The following is a 23520-nucleotide window of genomic DNA, read 5'->3' as shown; positions in this document are numbered from 1 at the left end:
CCCGTTAGGTTCAGAGTGGCATCTCCCTGCTGACCGGTGACGCCAGGCCCTGTTTTAATGTCTTTGGGCCCTTTCTATGTTTTCCCCCATGAAGTGTCTCTTCAACTATTTTGCTCATTCTAAGAAAAGGGCCCCTGGCTGGTGTAGCTCAGTGGACTGAGTGCGGGCCTAGGAACCAAAGGATCCTAGTTTGATTCCCAGTCAGGACACATGCCTGGCTTGCGGGCCAGTTCCCAGCAGGGGATGCATGAGAGGCAACCATACATTGATATTTCTCTCCCTCTCTCCTTCCCTTCCCCTCTAAAGATAAATAAATAAAATCTTTTAAAAAAAAGTTTCAGTTTAAAAAAAAAAGCAACTGAGAAAATAATTTAAGAAAAAAAAGAAAGAAAACGGGCCCTGGCTGGTGTAGCTCAGTGAATTGTGCACCAGATTACAAAACAGAGTTACTGGTTCGATTCCCAGCCAGGGCATAGGCCTGGGTTGCCGGCTGGGTCCCCGGTAGGGGGCACACGAGAGGCAACCACACATCAATGTGTTTCTTTCTTTGTGTCTCTTTCTTCCTCCCTTCCACTCTCTCTAAAAAAAAAGAAATAAAATCTTTAAAAAATGAAGAAAACTGGGCTTTTAAAAAATTACTGAGTTTTAAGGTTGAAGATAATCTGCAGGCAGGTCCTCATCAGGTGCACATTCCCACCTCGTTCCTTCGGTCTTCTGCCGGCCTCTGTTTTTCTCCCACCAGCGTTGGAACAGCAGAAAATGTTGGCATTTAGGAGACCCAGCTTATCAACCTTTTTTTTTTTAGACAGAGAGGGGAGAGGAGAGAGAAACCTCAATGTATGGTTGCCTCTCGTGCGCCCCCTACTGGGGACCTGCCCTGCAACCCAGGCATGTGCCCTGACTGGGAATCAAACAGCAATCCTATAGTTCACAGGCCAGTGCTCAACCCACTGAGCCCCACCAGCCAGGGCAACCATGTCTTTTATACTCATGCTTTTCGTGCGTTTTGAAAGGAGAGTTTGCTGGCCCCAGGGCTTCTGTCTTCAAATTCTGCCGTTCTTCCCGCTCGAGTTCCTGCTCTGTGCCGTTCATGTCTCATGCACTTGGTCGTCCAGCCCTGTCTGCTGGACGGGCTGCCCCCCTGCCCTGAGCTGGGGCCTTTTCAGCAGATCTGCTGGCCACAGGCTGGGCTTGTTGGGCTCTCTGCTGTCCAGCGCCCCCAGGTGCTGGCCCTCAGGAGAGGAGTCCCCGTCGCCAGCCATCCCCGGCCCGTGGGCAGTAAAGGTCCCACCCTCGTGACTGATCCCTCCCAGGGGACAGGCCCTGCAGACGCTGGGGTGTGGGCGGCCTGGCAGGGTTGGGGCCTCCCCGGGAGGTGACGGGTGAGGCTCGGAGGCCAGGAGGGTGGACCTGAACCTCGGGCGTCAGGAGCCTGCCATGTGGTGTCCCTGACCGAGTTCCAGGAAGGAGACCAGGTCCCCGCCTCACACCCTGCTCCGCTGGGGCAGTGCCCTGAGCTCGGCCAGCATGGGTGGGGGTCGGGACTGAGGCTGCTGGGCCGGGGTGCCCAGAGGTCAGGTGCAGGGCGGGGGGCCAGGCCTGAGCCACATCTGCTGCCCCTCCAGACCACCGGCTCGGAGCAGGAGCAGCACCCCCGCTTTGTCGGGGTGCAGTTTCCTCTGCCTCAGAGGACGAGGTGGCCAGACGGCCAGAACCAGTGGACGAGGGAAACTGAGATGGACAGTTAACCAGCCAAGCAGTTCACAGTCACCCAGGGAACCGTGAAACCCTGTTTTCCCCAAACCCAGGACAGGAAGACCGGACGGTTTGCATGTTTCCAACCGGAGGGTGAATAGCTGAAGTCACTCGGTTCGGGGGACAGCGAGCAGGAATCCAATTCGTGCCCTCTGTGCCAGCATCCATCTCATTGCACATCAGCGTCGACCGATGAATTTTCTGCTGAGACCCTCCCGAGGCCTCCCCCCAAATTCCCGCCTGTAGGAAGCAGATAAGGGCCCGAGAGGCGAGGCCCCAGCGGGGCCCCTCGCCTGTTCCCTCTCAGGCGCGCAGCCTGCATTTTCTCTCCTAAACTCTCTTCTTAGTTTCTAATTTTTACTTATTTATTCATCTTAGACTTTATTTATTTATAGACAGAGGGGAAGGGAGGAAGAAAGAGAGGCAGAGAAGCATTTTCCGGTTGCCGCACACACCCCAACCAGACCAGGCCCAAACCCAGGCTCGTGCCCTGACCAGGAATCGAACCGGCAACCTTTCGCTTTGTGGGATGATGCCCGACCAGAGGGGCCACCCCAGTCGGGGTTTAAATTTTTATTTTTTATTTTACAGAGAGAGTAGTAGGGCGGGAGGGAGGGGGAGAGAGAGAATATTGATTTGTTGTTCTACTTATTCATGTGTTTATGGGTTTCATCTTCTACATGCCCTGACCAGGGACCAAACCTGCCACCTGGGCGCGTGGGGACGACGCTGCCCCACAGAGCCACCGGCCGAGGGCCCCCCTAAGCTTGGGCCCATGAGACTTGCAGCCCCGTCCCGGGCCAACCCCCTCATTCTGCCTCCAAGGTCCCCTTTCTCCGACCCCCCAGTGAGCTCAGAGCGGCAGCCCCGGTGGCTTCTTCCACCTTCAGCTCCTCCTTGTCTCGCTGTCCCCAGCGCTAATACACGTCTCTCCAAATCACCTGGGCTGGTGGAGAGACATCTTTCTTGCAGGAAGTCAAGCGCCCACACACGCCGGGCAGGCCCGAGGCAGGTCCCTTTCTGGTGTGACAGGAAGGTCAATTTGTAGAGGTGCCCACGCCCACGGGAGGGGGCGCCCAGAATGCTGGGGCCAGGGGGCTGCCAAGGCCCAGGGGGACTGGCCTCTGTGGTGTCACTGGGGGGACATGGCCAGACCTCACGAGGGAAGGGGTCTGACCAAGGTGTGGGGCAGGGTGGGGGCAGGGCGGCTGCTTCCCCAGCAGTTTGGGGACTGTCCCAAACCTTTACTTTGCTCATCTCAGCCCCGGGAGGGGTCAGAGTGCAGGGGACAGGAAGACAGCAGATGGCCGCACCTGTGGCGTGGGCCTGGGTCAGAGCCCCTTCCTGGCCTTGGGACCTTCTCCCCATGACCCCACAGGGGGGGTGACTTTAAAAGGTCCTCAAGGCTGTGCCCCTGCCCCTAGGCTAAGCTGGGTCCTTCCCACCCAGAGACTCAGTCACTGCCCTGCTCCTGGTCAGGGTGTGACCTTATGGCTGGGTGGGCGGGCTCCTGGGTGGGCTTGGGGGGGTCACTGAGGGCTGGGGCCTGGTGTCACATTTCTGTTCAGACAGGTGGTGGCTGGAGGCTGCCAGGGCCAGCTGGGAGGACCAGCACCAAGTCTCAGGTACCCCGAGGCCCGGCCTCCAGACGGGGGGGCTCCCGCCTCTCCTGCCGTTGGGGGTGGTGGTGCAGGAGCAGAGGACGAGGGGCCGATCTGCGCCCACTGGGACATGCGCTGGGGGTGGAGGGCCTGGTTGGGGGCTTGGGTGTTCTACCTTATAATTTGATATCATTTCAAACAAACATACAAAACTGCAAAAATAGCACTAAGACTTATGTATCTATTCACCAGTCGCTCATCAACCTGACTTGTGAGTTGTCCAACAGCCCCCTCCCCTCAGACGCAGCTGGTCATGAAAGTGGGGTGTTCGGCCCCGGTCCCAGACATGCCTGAGACTCTGCCCCTGTTCACATGCTCACTGTCGATAGCCCCCCACTCGTTTTATCCGAATGGGCGTCACCCACAGTCCGCCTGAGGCCCCTCGGTGCCCTCCAGTCTTGGTGGCTGCTCTGCCTGTCTGTCCTCACAGCCGGGACATTTTGAAGAGCAAGCCTGTCACCTTGGACTTGGATGCTGCAGTATTTCCCGGAGGTCAGGCTGAGAGGTTTTGCATTTTGGCCTGGAAGCGCCCACCGGAGCTGTGCCCTCGGCGGGCCTGGGCCCGGCGGGTCCACCTGTCCTGGCTCCACAACCTGAGCCCGCCACGAGGGTGGGGAGGGGGTGGGGAGGGAGAGCCCTGGGTGTCCTCACCATGAACTCGTCATCTTCCTTCGTGACGAGGAGGCGTCCTGGGGAGATGCTTCTGATGACGTGAATGTTCCGTTTTGATCGTAACTGTGTTGGCCCCACGGTGCCCCCTCTGCACTGACATGTGGATGAGCAGCCCCAGGAGGACCACCGTGAACCAAGCGGGGGGTGAAGGGACCCAGCTACGGGGCTGGGCAGGAACCCGGGCTCTGCTGGGTGCCTGGGTCCTGGACGGACTTGGATCCCAGGCTGGCAGCGCTGGCAGGTGGATGGAGGTAGAGTGTGAGGAGGGGCCCGGGGCCTGGGCGGGCGCAGGGAGGAGAGGTGTCATTTAATGGAGCCGGAGGCACGGGAGAGCTGGGGGTGGGCAGAGGGTTTGGGCCTGCCTGCCTGACGTTTGGGGGCGGGGAGGGTGGCTGGGTGTGCCTGGAGTTTGGGGGACGGATCCTGCTTCGGGCTCACAATCCGGGCACCGACACCTGGGCCAGGTGTTGGAGGCCAGGAGGGGAGGGGCGGTCACGGGGCCAGAGGACAGTCACTGTGCAAACACCACTGGGTTTGTGGGTGCCGTGGGGCCCCGCCCACACTCCAGACCTAGGACAACAGGGGTTGGTCTCGACTGAAACCAGACGCGTCACCAGGGAGGAAGCAAGTGAGTGTCCCTTCATACTGTTGACTTCTTCTTTTTTTTTTTTGTTAAAGAACATCAATTTATTTTATTTTTTTTAATATTAAATTTTATTTAGTTACTTTACACTGTTGACTTCTGATCCCTGCACCTGAGTTTTGTGCTTTAGTTTCGAACTCCGTCTTTTCCTTTTCTAGCCCCAGGTGCATTGCTGTGCACCGGGACGCTGTCCCTTCACGGGTCGCCTTGGTGAAAACCTCGCTGCAGGACACTCGAGATGCCTCCCCGAGCCTGGCGGTTCCGACCCGGGCCGCCCGTGCACACAGGCGGTCTCTGACTCTGGCCTTTGCAGCTCAGAGAGGCGGGCAACGTCCTGGGGGGCTGACTCTCGTTTCCCTAAAAGCGTGGCCGGGTGACTGAGCACCTAGTGGGGGGACGCGGGGTGGAGCATGAGGCCCCCACCCCCGCGCCCGCCCGCCGGGCTCCTCGGTGGCTGTGCCGGTGCCTCTGCTGCCAGCAGATGTTCGACCACAGCTCTCGAGAAGAGGAAGCGCCTCGACCCATCGCACCTTTCCGCTTCCGTGGTGCGGCCGCTTTCAGGAGAGATTCTCACCCGCCAGCCCGCAGTCTGGAGCGAGCACGGGGAGGTGAGTACGGAGCCTGGGGCAAGGGGGCCTTTGCAGGGGGCCCTCAGCGAGGCCCCCACCCCGAGACGGCCCACAAACACAGCCCAAACCCGGTACGGCTTCCCGATTTTGTTTTCTGTTTCCATCTTCGGATGGAACTGGCTCGTTCGGTGTGCGGTGTGGGGGGAGACACCTCTGCTGTGCGTTTGGTTCAAGACGCCCATCCGCCGCCAGGACAGAATCGTTAGAGCGAAGCCGTTCTAACAGGGTCTGTGGGATGACCCGCCTCTCCCCAGGGGCCCAAAGTGTCATCTGTCCTCAAGTGCGAAGCTGCTGTGTGTCTGTCTTTGGACGTCCCCCCTCCGCCGCCCTGCCCCGCGGCCCGGGTCTGCCCCAGGACCTCACTTGTCCCGTCCCCACGCCGAGGCCGTTTGAGTCGTCAGAGAGGCAGGTCTCCTCTGTTACTCCTTTTCTTTCAGAATCCACTGGCTGACACGTGACTGTCACGTCACAGCGTTTAAAGTCGGTGTGCGCAACGCAGGGGTTGATGCCGACACGCTGGTGCCCCCGCACTGGCTGCCACCCTGTCCTGGGGTCTAGTCTCTCAGTGAGTCTGAAGTCCCCAACGTGGGCTCGTTGGGGGCCCTCCCCGTGTGGCCCACGGGCTCTTCCCGTTTTAGGGTTACGTCCCGAAATAGCGCCCCGCTCCCCAGCCCTCGCTGCCTCTGCTGCCCGGGCCTCCATCAGCTGATGTTCCGCCGGCTGGGCTCCTGCCGGTTCCGAGTGGAAGTGATCTCACGCAGTGGCTGTTCCGTCTCAGGGGCCTCGCCCAGCCCACCCAGGCCCACCCGCACCACGCAGACGGCCGGCTTTCCCTCCCTCTCATGGCCCAGCGAGCCCCCAGTGCTCGTGGCTGTGGCGCCCTGTTTGCTCGTTCATCTGGGGGCCTTCAGACGGGCCCGCACCCCGGCTCCTGTGAAGGGCACTGCAGCGACCGGGGCCGTGGGCGGCTCGGAGATCCTGCTTAATTTCATGAGGGCGGACACTCAGGAGCGGAATCGCCGGGTCGGTTTTATTTTTGGTTTTTTGAGGACCTTCCACGCCGCTTCCCACCGAGGCCGCCCCAGGCTGCGTTCCCACCAACAGGGTGCGAGGGTTCCTGTCCCGCAGGTCCTCGCCAGCCCTGGTTGGTTTGTGTTTTTCTGATGACAGCCATTCTGACCGGTGTGAAGTGATATCTCATTGTGGGTTTTATTTTTAAAGATTGCATTTATTTATTTTTAGAGAGGGAGGGAAGGAAGGGAGGAGCAGAGGAAAAGAAACATCCGTGTGAGAGAGAAATATCGATCAGTTGGCTCCCTGACGGGGGACCGAGCCCAAAATCCAGGCCTGTACCGTGACCAGGAATCGAACTGGTGGCCTTTTGTTTTGCGGGACGACGCCCCGTCCACTGAGCCACCCGGGTCAGGGCTCCTTGTCCTGTTTGTTTGCATTTCCCTGAGGGTTAGTGGCCTTGAGCATCTTCCCCTGCCCCTGTCGGCTGCCAAGATGTGTCCTCTTCAGGGAACTGCCGTTTTGAAGTGGGATTATTCGTTTCCTTTCATTACTGAGCGGCGCAAGAGTCCCGTCTCCAGGCTGGATGTGGGCTGCCTCGGAGATGAAGGGTTCGGCCGCCACTCGCTCGGCAGGTCACCGCCGGGCTCCGTGGCCCTTGGACGTGGCCCTGCTCCTTTATCGCGTTTGCATCGCCGGAGGCTGAGACCAGCCCCAAGGGACTCGCTCCCTGGCCGCTTCCAGGAGTGTGGCAGTGTGGGGTCTCACAGCCTCAGATCCGTCTGGAGTTGGTTTGGGGGTGGGGCTGGACGGGAAGCTGGGGTCCTGTTTCCTTCCCCCACCGCCCTGGACAGAGGGCTGGCCCTGCCTTTTCCCCGGTTGCGCGTTCCTGTCACTCAGTGGGAAACTGGTTGATGTGCGGTTTAGGTCTGGTTTCTCGGGTCCCGATGACCTTAACTTTGTGACACAGGAAGCGGGAGGCCTCAACCGTGGCTCCTCCTCCTTCTGAACTGCTTTGACCACTATTTGGGGTCTTTGGTAGTTCAAGAAGATTTTAGGATCTCTTCTCCCCTCCATGTCTACGAAAAATGCCTTCCTGGAATAAATTGCGGGATGCCATAATTTGCTGCGTGTAATGCACACCCATGTTTTTGGCCCAAACTTTCAGGAAAAGAAAAATCTTTTGTTTTACGGTATATAGACCCAGAGTTAGTACTACCCATGTATCATATGCACCCTTCTTTTTCCCTCAAAAATTGGGGCAGAAACTGCACATTATTCACTGCAAGATGCTCCATCTCCTAAAATCGCCACCTCCGTGTGAAGTGAGTTCCTGGCCCAGGGCGAAGGGTCTCCATCCCTCCCCCCTGGGGCTCCGCTGTGGTCGCAGGAACACTCCGGCCTTCGCGTTTCTTGTTGGGCTTACCCCGGCTCTTTTGTTGCTGCTGGTGTTTATTTATACAGTGTTTTCCTCTGTTTGGGTCAGTGGCTGTGGGTGCGGAGGCCTCCGGCCTGACCGTGAGTGATGTGTCCCGCACAACTCCTGGCCTAACTCGGAAGCTTCCATTTTGTCCCTCCCAACAGGAAGCTGACCGAGGGTGGGTGCAGGTTCCTTTCTTCTTTGAGGGACGTCTCGCTGTCCCCGTTATCCAGGGCCGTGTGAGAAATCTCCCCGAGCTTGGTGGCTTAAAACAACAATCGACATTCGTGATCTCAGGTTCGGGGAGGCCCGGGGGCGGGGCGGCTCGGGCGCTTCCACGAGGGTGCAGTCCGGGGTTGCCCCAGGGGTGCCGCCTGCACCCCCCACAGATGTCGTCGCCGGGGGGCCGGCTCGGGGCGGGAGGCCTCAGGTCTGCGGCCTGCTGGGCCTGCAGCCACAGGACCGGGGGCCGCACAGTGTGGAGTCATTTCCACTGGTCACACAGGTTGGAGGGGCTGGACCGTGTGACAGTGTGAGTCTCGGGAGGGGCTCCCTGGGGTCCTGTGTGTGACAGTAGGGGCTGGTGCTTTGCCACCAGCCAGACGCTGAGCCTTCGCCAGTGACCAGGGTGCAAGGTCTTCTCAAGTGGGTGAGGGTGGCCGTGCACAGGAAAGCTGGGGGGGGGGGGGTGACATCAAATACACCTGCGCGGCTCTCCCTGTGGTGCAGTGTGTGTGTGTGGGGGGGGGGGGGTTCTCCGCCCAGACACAGTCCCAGAGTCTGAGGCTCATACACAGCCTCAGGGCCTCCCTCCCCAGGTAGGAAGAATTTCCCGAAGCAGGAGCCTCCGGAGTAGGAGGGCAGGTCCCCCGGGGGCCCAGACTGGCCGGTGCCTCCCAGGGGGTGGGGCTGTCGGGCGGGGGCCGCCCCCGACTCCGATCGCGCCCTTCCCGCGGGCACTCGGCTACCCGCCGAGGCCAGCGGGGCGCCCCCTCCCGCCAGGCGCCGACTCCCGGCGAGCCCGCCTCGGGGCGCGGGTTCGAATCCCGGGCCCTGGGGGGCCGGCGGGGCGGCCGCGGGCGGGGCGGCTCCAGGGGGGCGGGGTGGGGGCGGGGCGGGGGCAGTGAGGTAATTTCCGCGCTCGGGCGTCAGAGGTTTGAGTCACCCGGGGGCAGAATCGAAAGTGATCGCGCGGCGGGCGCGGCCAGATAGGGGGTAAGTGCGGGGATGCGGGGTCTCCGCGCGGAGGCGGCGCCCTGCGCCCGGTGCGGGGGGCGGGCTGCGGGGACCGGGCGGGGGCGGCGGTGCTGGGCTGCGGGGGGCCCTCGCCCGGGCACCCCGAGGCAGCCGTGGGGATGGGGACTCAGCCGGGACCCCCGCGGGCAGCGGCGCAGCTTCCTCGCGGGAGCCGGGCGGGGGTGGGGGCGGGGGGCCACCAGGTGACCGCTGGACCACAAGGTCCCGGCGCTTTGGCTCCGCCCGACCCGCTGCTCCAGTTTCTGAAAATCCGCCCGGGGTCTCGACCCGCCCCTCTGGGGGGCGGGGGACGGACTCAAGTTTCCACTTCGGAGCCGGCGGGCGCTTGACTCCGCGCTGACCTCCAGTCACTTCCTTCCAAACCTCATCTTTGTGTCGCCTGAGTTTCCCCTCGAAGTTCCCTTCGGAGGAAGCAGCCGCGTTGCTAGGAGCCTGTTCCCTTCTCTGATTTAGGGCTCCCCCTGGGAAACCCCCGGTCCCTCTGGGGCTGAGGCAGAGGGCCCGCCGGTCCCCCAGCCCCTGCCCTGTGCAGGCCGCTGCTGGGTCCTCCCGGCCTCCCACGCTGCCCCAGGGGATGACACCAGTCCCCTGCAGACAGGCCTGGGGGGCACTGTTCCAGAGCCGACTGTCCCTTCACAAGACAAGGGTGCAGTGCCTCCAGATCGGCCAGGAGACGGGACCTCTAGGGCCTTGGGTGCAACGGCCCAGGAGGGGGCGGGAGGTGCAGCTGATAATGCCTTGGGCCTCCAGGGTTCCCATTGCTGGGGCAAGCCCCCCACCCCCTCCAATCACAGCTAGCTGGCTCCTTCTGAGCAGGGCCCAGAGACCCTTCAGAAAGGGAGGGGTCTGGGCTGGGTCAAGGTCAGTGGGCCAGCCCTCTTGGACCTAACAGCACTCTACTTCTGTCCCGTGGCCAGAATTCTCCGCCTGCTTGGTTTCCTTGGCTGTTTGCTGAGGAAGAGGCCCCACATCTGAGCCCCCACCTGCAGGCAGGGGTGGTCTAACCTCGCACCTGGCTGCTTCGGCCCCAGCGAACCAGCGGAGCACGAGTCCTGAATGCCGCACCACAGGGCCAGGCCAGCGTCAGAGATGGTGTCCCTGGCGCCCGGCCCTCCGCCCACCAGCTCCACGGCCACCAAAGATCCCCTGATGGCCAAGCTGTACACCCAGCTGGACCTGTGCCTGGGCTGCTCCCGCTGCGCCCAGCGCCTGGACGAGAGCACCTACCTCCTGCATCGGCTGGAGCACGGCTGCTCCCAGGAGGTCCTGCTGGCCCGCTTCAAACAAGCCCCCAAGAACGGGGTCTGGCGCAAGGTGGGCCGCAGGCCCAGCTTTCCACGGCCGGCACGGTACCAGGTCTGCCGCTACTACAGCCGTGGTCTGGGCTGCCGGCGGCACCGAAACCAGTGCACCTTTGCCCGAAGCCACGAGGAGGCGCTGGTCTGGACCTTTGAACGTGAGCACAACCTCCACCGGCTGTGGCTGAAGGCCGCGGTGCAGGGCGGCGGGGCCCAGCGCACGCCGGGCAGCCCGGCCGACACCATCCTCGAGGAGTTTGGTGGCCGCTTCCAGCTGCTCTGCTGCTACTGCTTCCGGCACCGCCCCCCCTGCCTCTGCCCCCTGGACCCCGAGGGGCGCTGCCCCAGGCACGGCGCCTGCCCCTCGGTCCTGGCCCACGTGAGCTCCGAGGGCCACCGCAAGTGGCAGGTGTGGGAGGTGCGGCCCCTGCCCCAGAGCCGCCGGCCTCTGGCCTACTGCTTGTATGTAGAGGGCGGGCTGCCGTGCCGGCACGGGGCGTCCCGCTGCCAGTTCGCCCACAGCGCTGTGGAGATGGCCGTGTGGAAGGCCGAGCAGCTGCAGGGGCTGCGGCGGCCCGACCTCCTCATGCCCCCCCGGGCCCCCAGCGGCAGGACCCCTGCAACCCAGCTGTACTGCAGCGCCTGCCTGGTCACCTGCCACTCCCAGGAGGACTTTGAGAACCACTGCTCCTCCCCGGAGCACATGAGGATGGTGGCCCTGGACCAGACCGTGGTCTGGGAGCACCGCAGCCCGCCCGTGGGACTCTCCACCTTTGAGCTCTGCCCCAGGTGGGGATAGGCGGGTAGGGTTCGGGGAGTGGGATGGCCTGCCTTCTGCCAGCACCGGGGGCTCCGTGTCCCCTCTGTGTGACTGGCTGGCACCCTGTCTGCCTCAGGTGGGCAAGGGAGGTCCGCAGAGGTGGCTCGTGCAGCCCGGGCTGCAGGGTCTCACCCTGGCGGCCTCTGACTTCCTCCTCTCAGGCCAGACCTCTGTGAGTACGGGGGCATCTGCACCAAGGCGCATTCGGAGCAGGAGCTGCAGGAGTGGCAGCGGCGGGTGAGGATGTCGGAGCAGCGGGAGCAGGCGGCCTTTCAGGAGGGGCTGATGCCCTACCGGGAGAGGCTGCTGGCTGAGTACCGGAGCAGCAGCGAGGAGATCCTAGTGGTGAGCGGGGCCTCGTGAGGGGACCGGGGCGGACAGGGGCCAGGGCCAGCCTGCTGACCACCTGGCTCCCTTGTGCAGCTGGCTGAGACCGTGGATGGCATGGCTGTCACCTGCCACCAGCCCTTGGTGCATCGGGCCCAGGAGAAGAAAATGCAGCACAGGTGGACGTTTGTTGTCCACTCTGAGGTGAGTGGTCTGAGTAGCCCCGCGTCGGCGGGAGTCAGGGCCGCAGCCTCTTCTTGCACTGTCCCGGCCTGGGCCCCGTGGGGTGGTGTCGTGGGGCGTCTGGCAGGGGGCAAGGGGATGGGCTGGTTACCGCCATGAGTCCAGGACCCAGTGCTGCCCACTCCTCCTCACTCAGCATCCACAGGGCCCCCTGGGCAGCCCCCAGGACCCTACTTTGCAGAGAGGCCGAGGTGGCTGGGGCTCTGGGAAGGGTCCGTGCCAGCCTGGGCCACCTCACCGACCAGCTTCTCCGCAGGAGCCCCTGAAACACGTGGCCCTGCTCAAGCAGGAGCCGGGAGCCGACTTCTCGCTGGAGGCCCCCTGCCTGCCGCCAGGCCAGGTGTACGCGCAGGGCGAGCGTTTCCGTGTGGCGGGCAGCCCCTCCGAGTTCCGGGTGGGGGTGCGCGTGCAGACCGCCTCCTTCGGCACCTTCGGGCAGTGGGTGGTGTTCGACTGCGGCCGCCGGCCAGCTCTGCTGCGGAGGCTGGAGCTGCAGCTGGGCCAGGAGCAGCGCCCAGGGGCGACCCCGGCCCCCGGCCCCCATGAAGAGCTAGAGCGCTGGCACACTGGCAACCGCCACGTGGTCCCTGGTGTGGAGCGCCCCGCAGAGCACGCCGCCCTGATGGCCAAGTACAAGGTGCCTGAGCTGGCTCTGGACTTTGACCGCGGCGGCCCGGCCCCGGGCCCGCTGTCCTGCTCTAACTACCGGAAGAGGATGCACCAGTTTCTGTACGAGGAAGAGGCTGCTCAGCAGCAGCTGGTGGCCAAGTGCGTGGGGCCGGCGGGCAGATGGCCATGTGTGGGGGGGGGCTGGCCGCAGAATGTGGCGGTGGTCAGCTAACCCGCGGCCTTCCCACCAGGCTGAACCTCCGGTGCTCTGTGTCCCTGAAGAGGTCCCTGGAGACGCCAGCCCTGGGCATGCTCTTTCCCCCACCGGGAGCCCTCTATGCTGAGGTCCCCATCCCCACCTCCCTGGCACCAGACACGGACCAGGGCTTCCTGCTGGCCCGGGCGGTCAGCACAGCACTGGTGGCCCCTGTGCCCGCACCTGACAACAGGGTGTTCGAGGTGCAGCTGGAGACCCGGGCTGGCTCGGAGCAGGTGCGCTGGCTGCTGCTGCCAGTCCACTGCTGCACGGCCCTGGGGCTGCAAGCCGGGGCCAGCCCCATGCTGGAGGTGCAGTTCCAGGTCGACCCGCTGACCTTCCGCCTCTGGCATGAGGCAGTGGACGCGCTGCCGGAGGAGCGCCTGGTGGTGCCGGACCTGCGGGCCTGCACTCTGCCCCGCCCGCGGCCCAGCCAGCCCGCCCTGCATGGCAACCGCAAACAGCGGCTGGCTGTTGAGTTCATCGCCGCGGGCAGCCCCGGGGACCTGCGGCCCGTCGCCCCTCTGCTCATCTATGGCCCCTTCGGCACAGGCAAGACCTACACGCTGGCCATGGCCTCCCTGGAGGTCATCCGGCAGCCCCATGCCAAGGTGCTCATCTGCACCCACACCAACAGGTGAGTCCAGAGCCGCCGTGTGCAGGCCCCGCTGCCTGGGCTGGGCGGGTGCTGTGCAGGTGGTGCCACCCCCAGGACGGGGGCCCTGGGTCCTGGGATGCCGGCTGGGTACTGGGTTCACCGGGAGCCTGCATGCGGCCTCGTTCTAGAACGGGTGTGCCTGGGCCATTGGCAGGGCAGAGCCTGGGCTGCCCCGTGCCCCCCGCCCGGTGACTCCCAGTAGGTCTGATCCTTGGGACTCTCCGTGACAGACGCCCCGGTCCTGGCTGAGAGTCGCAGGGGACATCTGTGCTTCGGGCCCGGTGTGCTGGGCATCAGAGTCTGCAGTTGGGTGTGGGGTCGTGGGTGCGCCCACAGGGGCCCCGGATGTGGCGTCATGGGCAGGGCGTGGCACGGCCCACCGGTGCCTCCGGGGACACGGCTCCACTGGTGTTTTCAGAGAGGCACGGCTTCAGGCTCGCCTAGGGCAGGATGGGTCCGTCCGCCTGGCTGGAAGTCCCAGCCTCCAGGTGGGACCCGGCACACAGTAGGTGGTTTAACAGACAGTCGCCAAGGTCCCACAGGCCCCTCTGCCCCTCAGCGCGGCCGACATCTACATCCAGGAGCACTTCCACGGCTACGTGACGAGCGGCCACCCCGAGGCCACGCCGCTGCGGGTGATGTACACCGACCGGCCGCCGAGCCAGACGGACGCCGTCACCCTGCGGTACTGCTGCCTGACCCAGGACCTGCGGGCCTTCCGCCCGCCCACGCGCGCCGAGCTGGAGCGGCACCGCATCGTGGTGGCCACCACCTCTCAGGCCCGGGAGCTCAGGGTGCCTGCCGGCTTCTTCTCGCACATCCTCCTGGACGAGGCCGCCCAGATGCTGGAGTGCGAGGCGCTCACCCCTCTGCGCCACGCCCTGCCCGGCACCCGCGTGGTGCTGGCCGGGGACCACATGCAGGTCACGCCTCGGCTCTTCAGCGTGGCCCGGGCGCAGGCGGCCGGCCACACGCTGCTGTACCGCCTGTTCCAGTTCTACCAGCAGCAGACGCACGAGACCGCCCAGCGCAGCCGCCTCATCTTCCACGAGAACTACCGCTCCACGGAGGCCATCATCACCTTCGTCTCCCGGCACTTCTACCTGGCCAAGGGCACCCCCATCCACGCCCGCGGCAAGGTCCCGCGCCACCCCCAGCTCTACCCGCTCCTGTTCTGCCACGTGGCCGGCGACCCGGAGCGCGACCTGTCCCTGACCTCCTGGCTCAACACGGCCGAGGTCGCGCAGGTGGTCGAGCAGGTGCGGCAGCTGTGCGACACCTGGCCCCACTGCTGGGGCCCCCTGGAGCAGAGGCGCATCTGCGTGGTGTCCCACGGCGCCCAGGTAGGCCCCGCCCACTGCGCTCAGCCACCCTCCTGGTCTCCCAGCCTCAGTTTCCCCTTCTGTACGAGCGGCCAAGGAACGCTTTTCCCGGGGGCATGTGGGGCGTGAACCCTGTGTGCCCTGCCACGGCCGGGTGTGGCTATCGGGGGCCCGCCCTGCGCCCTGCGGGCCCTGCCCATGTGGCCGTGTCTGTCCAGGTGAGCGCGCTGAGGCAGGAGCTGAGGAGGAGGAACCTGGGCCAGGTGTCCGTGGGCAGCTTTGAGATCCTGCCAGGTGTGTGATCCGGGTGGGGGCACGGGGCCCAGCCTCCCCAGCCCAGCCCAGCCCAGCCTGACCGCAGTCCTGCCCACAGGCCGGGAGTTCCGGGCGGTCGTGCTGAGCACCGTCCACAGCCTCCGGAGCCTGCAGAGCCCGGGCGTCCCCGCCCTGGAGTTCTTCACGGACGCCCGGGTGCTGAACACCATCATGACCCGCGCCCAGTCGCAGGTGGTGGCGGTGGGCGACGCCGTGGCCCTCTGCTCCTTCGGGGCCTGCAGCAAGCTGTGGAAGAGCTTCCTCCGCCAGTGCGCGGAGCACCGCAGCCTCCTCCCCGAGGACCTGTCGCTGGAGCACATCGAGCAGGCCGTGGTGCAGAGGCAGCGCTGGGCCCGCCTCCGGCAGCCGGTGGCCCCACCGGCCAAGGGAGCCGTGGCAGCGGTGCCTGGGGACACTGGCCCAGAGGAGAGGACGGCCGCAGCCTCACCAGCAGGGAGAGCCGGGGCAGCGGTGTCCAGGGTCACGGTCCTAGAGGAGAGGGCGGCCGCGGCCCCCGCCACAGAGCCTGCAGCCGAGGGCGCTGCCTCCCCAACCAGCACCCCGGTGGCCGTAGAGACGGCCACACAGGAGGCAGAGGCTGGGGACACAGCTTCAGGGTCTGAGTCAGGAGGGGGCCCAGCTGTGGGGGACGTAGCGTCCCCAGGGAGCTCAGCCAGCGTGGTGGCAGGGGCTGCAGCCACAGACAGCGAGGACGCCGATGACCCTGAGGACTCCGAGTCCGACTTCTGGTCCTTGGACGGGGAGCTCAACGCCGACGACTCGGTGCTGCAGGAGCTGCTGGACGAGAGCCGGAAGGTGATGGTGACGGTGCGGGAGGACGGGCTGCTGGACACGGTGGCCCGGCCGGCGTCCCCACAGCAGGCCCGGCAGTACATGAACCTGCCGCCGGACGTGCTGCGGAAGCTGCTGCGCACGGAGCCCCAGCTGCACCACAGGTGCACCTTCGTGCCGGAGACCTTCGAGCGGGCGACGGCCGTGCCGCTGGATGCCGCGGGGCCCGGCCCCATCCAGCTTCGGGGCCGCCTGCACTGCGGCATGGCCTTCAATGGGGACGAGGTGGTGGTTAAGGTCCTCGGGGGCGATCGGGCCCCGTCGGGGCGGCTGCAGGGCCGCGTGCTGGGCGTGCTGAAGCGGCGGCGCCACGAGCTGCTGTTCGTGTGCCGCATGGACGAGTGGGACCCGCGCCTCATGACCCCCATCGATGGCGCAGTGACCAAGATCTTCGTGGCCAACCTGAAGGACCCGCTGCGGGTGCCGGTGCACCGCCTCCAGAAGGGCAGCCTGCAGAGGGTGGGGTACGAGCAGCTCTCGGCCCAGGCCAGCCGCCGCCGGCTCTTCTGGGTGCGCATCGTGGTCTGGCGGGAGCGCTTCTACTACCCGCTGGGCATCGTGCAGGAGGTGCTGCCCGAGGCCACCACCTGGGAGCAGGGCCTCCGCGTCCTGGACCTGGAGTACGGCCTCCGTGAGCCCTCGCCGGACCCGGCCTCGGTCTCCAAGGTGCTGCATAAGTACCGCGAGGAGCTCAGCCGGGCCCCCGGCGTCCGGGAGGACTGCCGCAGCTTCCTGACCTTCACCGTGGACCCTCAGGGCGCCGGCAACCTGGACGACGCCCTCAGCGTGCGGGACCTGGGCCCCAGGTACGAGGTGGGCGTGCACATCGCCGACGTGGCCAGCTTCGTGCCCAGGGACGGGGCACTGGACGTGGAGGCCCGCCGGCAGGGCATCGCCATCTACGCCCCCAACCGGGAGCCCACGCCCATTCTGCCCCCCGGCCTCTGCCACGACGTGCTCAGCCTCCTCCCAGGCCAGGACCGCTTCGCCATCTCGCTCTTCCTCGTCTTCGAGAAGGGCAGCAACCGGCTCAAGAGCCCGCGCTTCGCGCCCTCGGTGGTCCGCTCCGACCGCCAGCTGTCCTATGAGGAGGCGGAGCAGGTGATCCGGGGGCAGCCGGGGGCCGGCCCGGAGCTGCCCGCCCGCCTGGACTCCGTGGACGCCTGCGTCGTGGCCGCGAGCTACTTCGCCCGGGTGCTGCGCCGGCACCGCCTGCGGGCCGCCTGTGCTTACGAGCAGCCGGACGAGGACAGCACGCTGGGCTTCCGTGCGGCCCACGCCATGGTCAAGGAGTATATGGTCCAGTTCAACAGCCTGGTGGCCGAGTTTCTGGTGGGCAGTGAGCACACCCGCACGGTCACGCCGCTGCGGTGGCAGCCCACGCCCAGCAGCCACCAGCTGGACACCGTGAGCGAGAAGCACGGGGAGCTGGTGCCCCTGTCGCTCCAGCTGAGACAGCACCTGCACGGCCGCGTGCCCCCCAACGCACAGCTGCACCTGCTGGCCTCCCTGTGGAGGCTCGTCCAGCACGCGGCCCAGGTCCAGGACGCCGACCTGCTGGTGGACCTGCTCACCACGGACGACATGCACCCCTCGCTGGCTGCCGTGCGCCTGGACTTCCGCAAGGTCCTGGGCCGCTCCGCCTTCATCCGCTCCAGCCAGGGGGAGCAGCAGTCGGCCGGCCACTACTCGCTGCAGGTGCAGTGGTACACCTGGGCCAGCTCGCCCATCCGCAGGTACCTGGATATCGTGCTGCAGCGGCAGGCGCTGCTGGCGCTGGGCCACGGCGGCTCCTCCTACTCTGCCCGGGAGGTCGACAAGCTCTGCCAGGACTTCAGCCGCCAGCACGGGCGTGCCCAGAGCTACCAGCGCCGGGCCTGCAGCCTGCACCTGGCTACGCAGCTCAAGGCCCAGCCGCGGCAGAAGCTGGGCTTCGTGGTGGACGTGGAGCCGGGAGCCCGCTGCTTCAGGCTGTTCTTCCCCGCCAACCCGGAGACGCTGCCCGACCCCTGCCCCGTGTTCTACCGCTGCCTGCAGCTGGCCGAGCACCCGAGAGCCCTGGTGCGCCGGCCCGGCCTGCGGCTCCAGTGGCGGCGCCGCATCTACTCCGTGCTGGAGAACGGGCCGTGCCCTCCCCTGCCCGGTGCCCTGCTGGACCCGCACACCTGGCCCGTGGACGCCGCCCTGTGGCAGAAGCTGCTGGCCCTGGTGGAGGAGCAGCGGTGGCCCGAGGCAGCTGCGCTGGTGCGCGAGCAGGAGGCCGCCAAGGAGCCGCAGCGGGAGCTGGGGAAGGTGTCCCGAAGCGCCTGCAAGCACTTCGTGGAGGTGGCCCGGGAGCTGGGCAGCGGGGACACGCTGCAGGTGCAGCTCAGCGCAGCGCTGCACCGGGGGATCCTGGCGCCCGCCCTGCAGCTGTGGACCGTGGCGCCCGGCCTCAGCCTGTGCCTGGAGCACGTGGAACGGCCGGGTGACTGCTTCTCGGGCCAGGCGCCCCAGGCCGGGCAGGACAGCTTCAGCCACCTGGAGGACTACTGCCGCGTGTGGCAGCCCTTCTGCTCCCTGGAGTCGGCCACCAGCGCCGTGGGCGAGAGCGAGGCCATCACACTGCGGCAGGTACGTGTGGCCTGGGACCCGGCGCGCACGGAGCAGGGGCTGCTGCGCGGCAGCTTCCGCCTGGACCCCGCTTTCCTCCGCGAGCACAGCATCGACGTGGACTTTGACCACTGCTACCTCTGCATCCGGCTCGAGGGCCTGCGGGTCGCGCCCCCCGCCGCCGCCCGGGACGTGCTCCCGGAAGCCGGCCTGGGCCCGGTCCTGAGCATCGACCCTGACACCTACACCTGGGTGGCCCACGGGCTGACGGAGAACTTGGACTCAAATAAAGACGGTCCGGCCGACCGGCGAGAGTTCACCAAGCAGGTGCAGGTGCGATTCTTCATCCACCACATGGCCATGGAGAAGGTTCCAGAAGAGGTGCTGAGACCCGGCACTGCCTTCACCATTGAGGTGCTGCCCCAGCAGCTACCTGACATGTGAGTCTCTTCTACAGAGCAGGGGTGGGGGCCGGAGGCCAGGGCCAGGCTGGCGGGCGGGGGGGGGCCCGAAACTCCCAGGGCTCCCTCTTCCGGGAGGGGGTGGCAGTGGGGCAGCAGTCCCTCCCAGGAGGGTCCCGTGGGAGTTCCAGTGTCCACCTCTTCCCGCGCATGCCCCCAGCCGCAAGGAAGAAGCCGTGCGTGGGCTGAAGGACGCATCCCAGCTGGTTATCAACATCGCCCTGGGCCATCCCATCCCCCTGCCCCGCCACCCTTCCCGCCACCCTGCTGGCCAGCAGCCCCTGCGCAGAGGTAGGTGAGGGGCCCTCCAGTGTCCCTGAGCCCCAGACTCTGGCCCCGGCCTGCCCTGAACCAGAGCTCAGGGAAGCCTGGCCCCTTCCCAGGGACCCCGAGCAGGTTCCTGGAGCTGCAGGCCTTCGACATGCCCGGAGGCTGCCGCAAGCTGAACCCCAGCCAGAACACAGCCGTCCGAGAGGCTCTGAAGAAGCAGTTCACCGTCATCCAGGGCCCGCCAGGTGGGGCCCACGTGAGGGGCCTGGGGGGCCGGGGCAGGCGGTGGGGGGCTCTGCTCACCCGCTCTCTGCCCACAGGCACGGGGAAGACAGTGGTGGGCTTCCACATCGTGTTCTGGTTTCACAAGTTAAACGAGGAGCTGCCGGCGTCCGGCAGCCCCTCCTGCATCCTCTACTGTGGCCCCTCCAACAAGTCGGTGGACGTCGTGGCAGGTGCGCTGGGCCGGCCAGGTGGGGGCTGGGCCCGGGCGTGCCGGCCCGGAGGACGGCCACTCACGCCCCGCCCCCCCCAGGCATGCTGCTGAGCAGGAAGGCAGAGCTGAAGCCCCTCCGCGTGTACGGGGAGCAGGCCGAGGCCACCGAGTTCCTGGTGCCCGGTGTGAGCAGCAGGGGCCCATCCAGGAAGACCCCTCGGGAGGGAAGGCCCAACCCGACCCTCAGGTGCAGCCCGTCAGCCCTCTGTCTGTCTGTCTGTCTGTCTGTGGGGCGGGGGTGAGCTGTTGGATGGTCCTGCTGCGAGCCCGTGGGCAGCCTGGGGCTCACGGAGGCCCCCCCACAGGAGCATCACCCTGCACCACCTGATCCGGCAGCCCTCCAACCCCTGCTCTCAGGACATCAAGGCTTTCGACGCCCGGCTGCAGAGAGGGGAGATTTTCTCCGAGGAGGACCTCGCTCTGTAAGTGGCCAGAGCCCGGAGCGGCCACCCGGAGTGGCCTCACGGGGCAGGGTCCCTGGGTGACGGCCGGCCTCCCCACGCAGGTACAAGAAGGTCCTGGGGAAGGCGCGGAAGCACGAGCTGGCCCGCCACAGGGTCGTGCTGTGCACCTGCTCCTGCGCCGCCGCGGCCAGCCTCAAGGGCCTCAACGTCCGGCAGATCCTGGTGGACGAGGCGGGCATGGCCACGGAGCCCGAGACCCTCATCCCCCTGGTGAAGTTCCCAGGGGCTGAGAAGGTGAGGTGGTGCGGGCCGGGTGCTGCAGGCAGGCGTTGCTGAGGTGGGCGGGGGGCCGGCCCCTGGGGTCCAGGGGTGCGTGGAGGGCGGCGGAGGTGGGGGGCAGGGCCACACCTGCTTGTCCCTCCAGGTGGTTCTCCTCGGGGACCACAAGCAGCTGCGGCCTGTGGTCAAGAATGAGCACATGCAGAGCCTGGGGCTGGACCAGTCTCTCTTCGAGAGGTACTACCGGGAAGCCCACATGCTGGACACGCAGTACCGCATGGTGAGCCAGCCTGCCGCCCGCCTGCGGCCGCTCCCCACCCCCTCGCCCGCCCGGCCCCCTCCTGGGGCCCACCCCCGCCTCACGCTTTTCCCCGCAGCACAAGGACATCTGTGCCTTCCCCTCCATGGAGTTCTACGAGAAGAAGCTGAAGACCTGGCAGGGCCTGTGGCGACCACCCAGCGTCCTGGGTCACGTGGACAGGGAGAGCTGCCCGGTCATCTTCGGCCACGTGCAGGGCCACGAGCAGAGCCTGCTGGTGTCCACAGATGAAGGGAACGAGAACTCCAAGGCCAACCTGGACGAGGTGGCGGAGGTGGTGAGTGTCCAGCGGTGCCCTTTGGTCCCGGAGGGCTTCCTGGAGGAGGCGGTGGAGCAGCTGAGGGAGGCACCAGGCTGGGTCTCACCGGCTCCCCTCTGCCCCTCAGGTTCGCATTGCCAAGCAGCTGACCCTGGACAGGAGAGTGGACCCCAAGGACATCGCCATCCTCACGCCCTACAACGCCCAGGCCGCGGAAATCAGCAAGTGCCTGGTGCAGAAGGGTGTCACTGGGCTGACCGTGTGTTCCATCACCAAGAGCCAGGGTGAGGCTGCGGGCTGGTGCCGGGTGGGGCTCCCGGCGGGGCTCCCGGCAGGGCTCCCGGCGGGCTTGGGAGGGCGGGCCTCACCGTGCGCCCGCCCGCAGGGAGCGAGTGGCGGTATGTGCTGGTGAGCACCGTCCGCTCCTGCCCGGAGGCCGACCTGGACCCACGGCCCACGAAGAGCTGGCTGAAGAGGTTCCTGGGCTTCGTCGTGGACCCCAACCAAGTGAATGTGGCCGTCACCCGGGCCCAGGAGGGGCTCTGCATCGTTGGTGAGGCCCTGGGGCGGGGGAAGGGCCGCCCCAGGGCAGGCTGCCCGCCCGCCCGGGGCAGCGCTGACCACCCCCTCTTGCAGGAGACCACCTCCTCCTGCGGTGCTGCCCCCTGTGGCGCCGGCTGGTGGACTTCTGCCAGGCCCAGGGCTGCCTGGTGCCCGTCGGCCAGGTGCGGGTCCAGAGGAGGTGGGCCCTGCCGTCCTGAGAGCCCCGCCTCCGCTGCCCAACACCCTGGAGCTGCGGGGACCGCGCCCCCACCGCCCGCTGCCTCAGCCCTGCTCAGCGGAACCTCACGTGCCTTCTGCGGTTGCTGCCGGCCCCCCACGCCCACTTTGGCCGTGCACGGTAACCACCTTCTGGGGTCTTGGCTGTCCCCGGCGGGCAGCGTGAACTTGGGAGGAAGGGGGAGGGCCGGTCCCCACCCTCCCGCTGACCTGCGTTTGCTGCCACCGTGGGGACAGGGGCCGTCTCAGGGGTAGGCTGTGTTGCTGGGGAGTTTGGGGTCAGGAAGGAGCCCCCAGCTCTCCGGCATTTGTTGCCATCCAACCGCCCCCACCAGGCGCCAGCCGTGGGGCTCAGCTTTATTTTTTGTTTTTAAAAAAACCAGCCCTGGTTGGTGTACCTCAGTGGATTAAGCGCAGGCCTGAGGATCCAGGGGTTGCTGGTTCGATTCTCAGTCAGGGCACATGCCTGAGTTGCAGGCCGGGTCCCTGGTGGGGGGCATATGAGAAGCGACCACACAGTGATGTTTCTCTGCTTTTCTTTGTCCCTCCCTTCTCTTCTTTCTAAAAATGGATAAATAGAATCTAAAAAAGAAAGAAAGAAAGAAACCAAACCCGGTTTCTGTTCTGTGAGGACAGGGTTCTCAGCCCATGCATAGGGGCTCGCTCAGATCCACTGCCCTGGGTCCCCTTGGGATCCCCCACCTCGACCTGCGGGCCCCTGGGTCTCAGTGCAATTTTCTACTGTCCCCACAGGCTATGGGACACTGTGAACTGTTGTTTACACCAGGGAGGCCCGGCTCCTCACCATGGGTGGGGGCGGGGGCATGTTTGTGTATGTCCGATGCTGAAGTTTTGTACAAATCAAATCTCTACATTCCAATTTTGTATCTTATATGATTGCACATTAATTTTATTAAAAGGCTGCTCTGCTTTGTCACCTCTGGGTGTCTTCAGGTCTGTCTGGGGCCTCAGAAGGGGCCCTTCCTCTTGCTTTGGGCTGCGACGTGGCTTCTGAGGTGAGGCCGCAGCCCAGGACATGGCCCCAGATGAGGGCCAACTGCCTGGACAGAGGAAGCAGCAAGGCCGGCCGGGAGGAGAGGCCACCAGCACGGGCTCTGTCCAGGTGCACAGGCCTGCCCAGCGCTCCGAACTCTGACCTTAGGCAGGTCTGGACCCAAAGTCTAAGTCCAGGCTGCCGGCAGGTCCTTTGCTGACCTTGGGCACCACACGTGAACCTGGGCTGCTCACGTGTGTGTGTGGCTGAACCCCCGGTGCCCCCGCCCTACCCCTGGGCCGGGCTGCAGAGGAAGGCATGGCCGCCGGGAGGTCAGAAAAGAGAACTCGCAGGGAAAGGGGTCCCTGACCTCTGGGTCCTGCATGTTCACTGAGGCCTCCAGGGAGTCGGGGGGCCTCACCTGCACAAGGGCTGTGCTGCCGCAGCCATGGCACCTCCGGGCTGGGAGCTGAGGCCCCATCAGCCTGGGGCCAGGGAGGGCTTCCCAGAGGAGGGGGCGTCGGGGCCCCAAGGGTGCTGTGGGGAAGCCTGGCTGGACTTGGGGGTGCAGAGGGCGGGAAGGCAGCTCCACGCAGAGGGCGGCCCAGAGGGGCAGGGCAGCCGGGCCAGCTGGGCACAGACCATTGTTCTGGCCTTGAAAACTGCACCCAGCCCTGGCTGGTGTAGCTCAGTGGATTGAGCGTGGGCCTGCGAACCACATGATCACGGTTCGATTCCCAGTCAGGGCACATGCCTGGGTTGCAGGCCAGTTCCCAGCAGGAGACTCATGAGAGGCAACCATACATTGATATTTCTCTACTTCTCTCCTTCCCTTCCTCTCTAAAGATAAATAAATAAAATATTTATTAAAAAAACTGCACCCAGAGGGCACCGGGGAGCTGCTGGCAGAACGGGGCC

At 65.6% G+C, this 23520-nt stretch overlaps 1 protein-coding gene across 1 annotated transcript; it reads left to right on the top strand.

The window, feature by feature from the left end:
- Positions 1-4686: 4686 nt before the first annotated feature.
- On the top strand, positions 4687-22545 carry HELZ2 (helicase with zinc finger 2). Its single transcript, XM_053671138.1, has 21 exons — positions 4687-4716; positions 4890-5339; positions 9966-11135; positions 11328-11511; positions 11590-11697; positions 11993-12504; positions 12597-13238; positions 13819-14602; positions 14800-14875; positions 14955-18780; positions 18962-19092; positions 19185-19316; positions 19392-19526; positions 19607-19754; positions 19873-19989; positions 20073-20265; positions 20396-20530; positions 20628-20846; positions 20956-21112; positions 21214-21381; positions 21465-22545. The coding sequence occupies exons 3-21, from the start codon at positions 10105-10107 to the stop codon at positions 21587-21589; spliced, it is 8823 nt and encodes a 2940-aa protein (XP_053527113.1). The 5' UTR covers positions 4687-4716; positions 4890-5339; positions 9966-10104; the 3' UTR covers positions 21590-22545.
- Positions 22546-23520: the final 975 nt, after the last annotated feature.

The sequence above is a fragment of the Artibeus jamaicensis genome, unplaced genomic scaffold (genome assembly GCF_021234435.1).
Source record: "Artibeus jamaicensis isolate MK-2021 breed Jamaican fruit bat unplaced genomic scaffold, CSHL_Jam_final contig_685, whole genome shotgun sequence".
In the NCBI taxonomy this organism is placed as follows: domain Eukaryota; kingdom Metazoa; phylum Chordata; class Mammalia; order Chiroptera; family Phyllostomidae; genus Artibeus; species Artibeus jamaicensis.
Note: the sequence above shows the minus strand (reverse complement) of the source record. Positions and strands in the feature narration are given on the sequence as shown.

Bases quoted from the DNA above. Each gene is read 5' to 3' on its own strand.
- HELZ2 (XM_053671138.1), top strand. From the start codon at position 10,105: ATGCCGCACCACAGGGCCAGGCCAGCGTCAGAGATGGTGTCCCTGGCG. The intron at 14,876-14,954 runs GTGTGTGATCCG...TCCTGCCCACAG, and splicing joins CAGCTTTGAGATCCTGCCAG to GCCGGGAGTTCCGGGCGGTC. The intron at 20,847-20,955 runs GTGAGTGTCCAG...TCTGCCCCTCAG, and splicing joins TGGACGAGGTGGCGGAGGTG to GTTCGCATTGCCAAGCAGCT.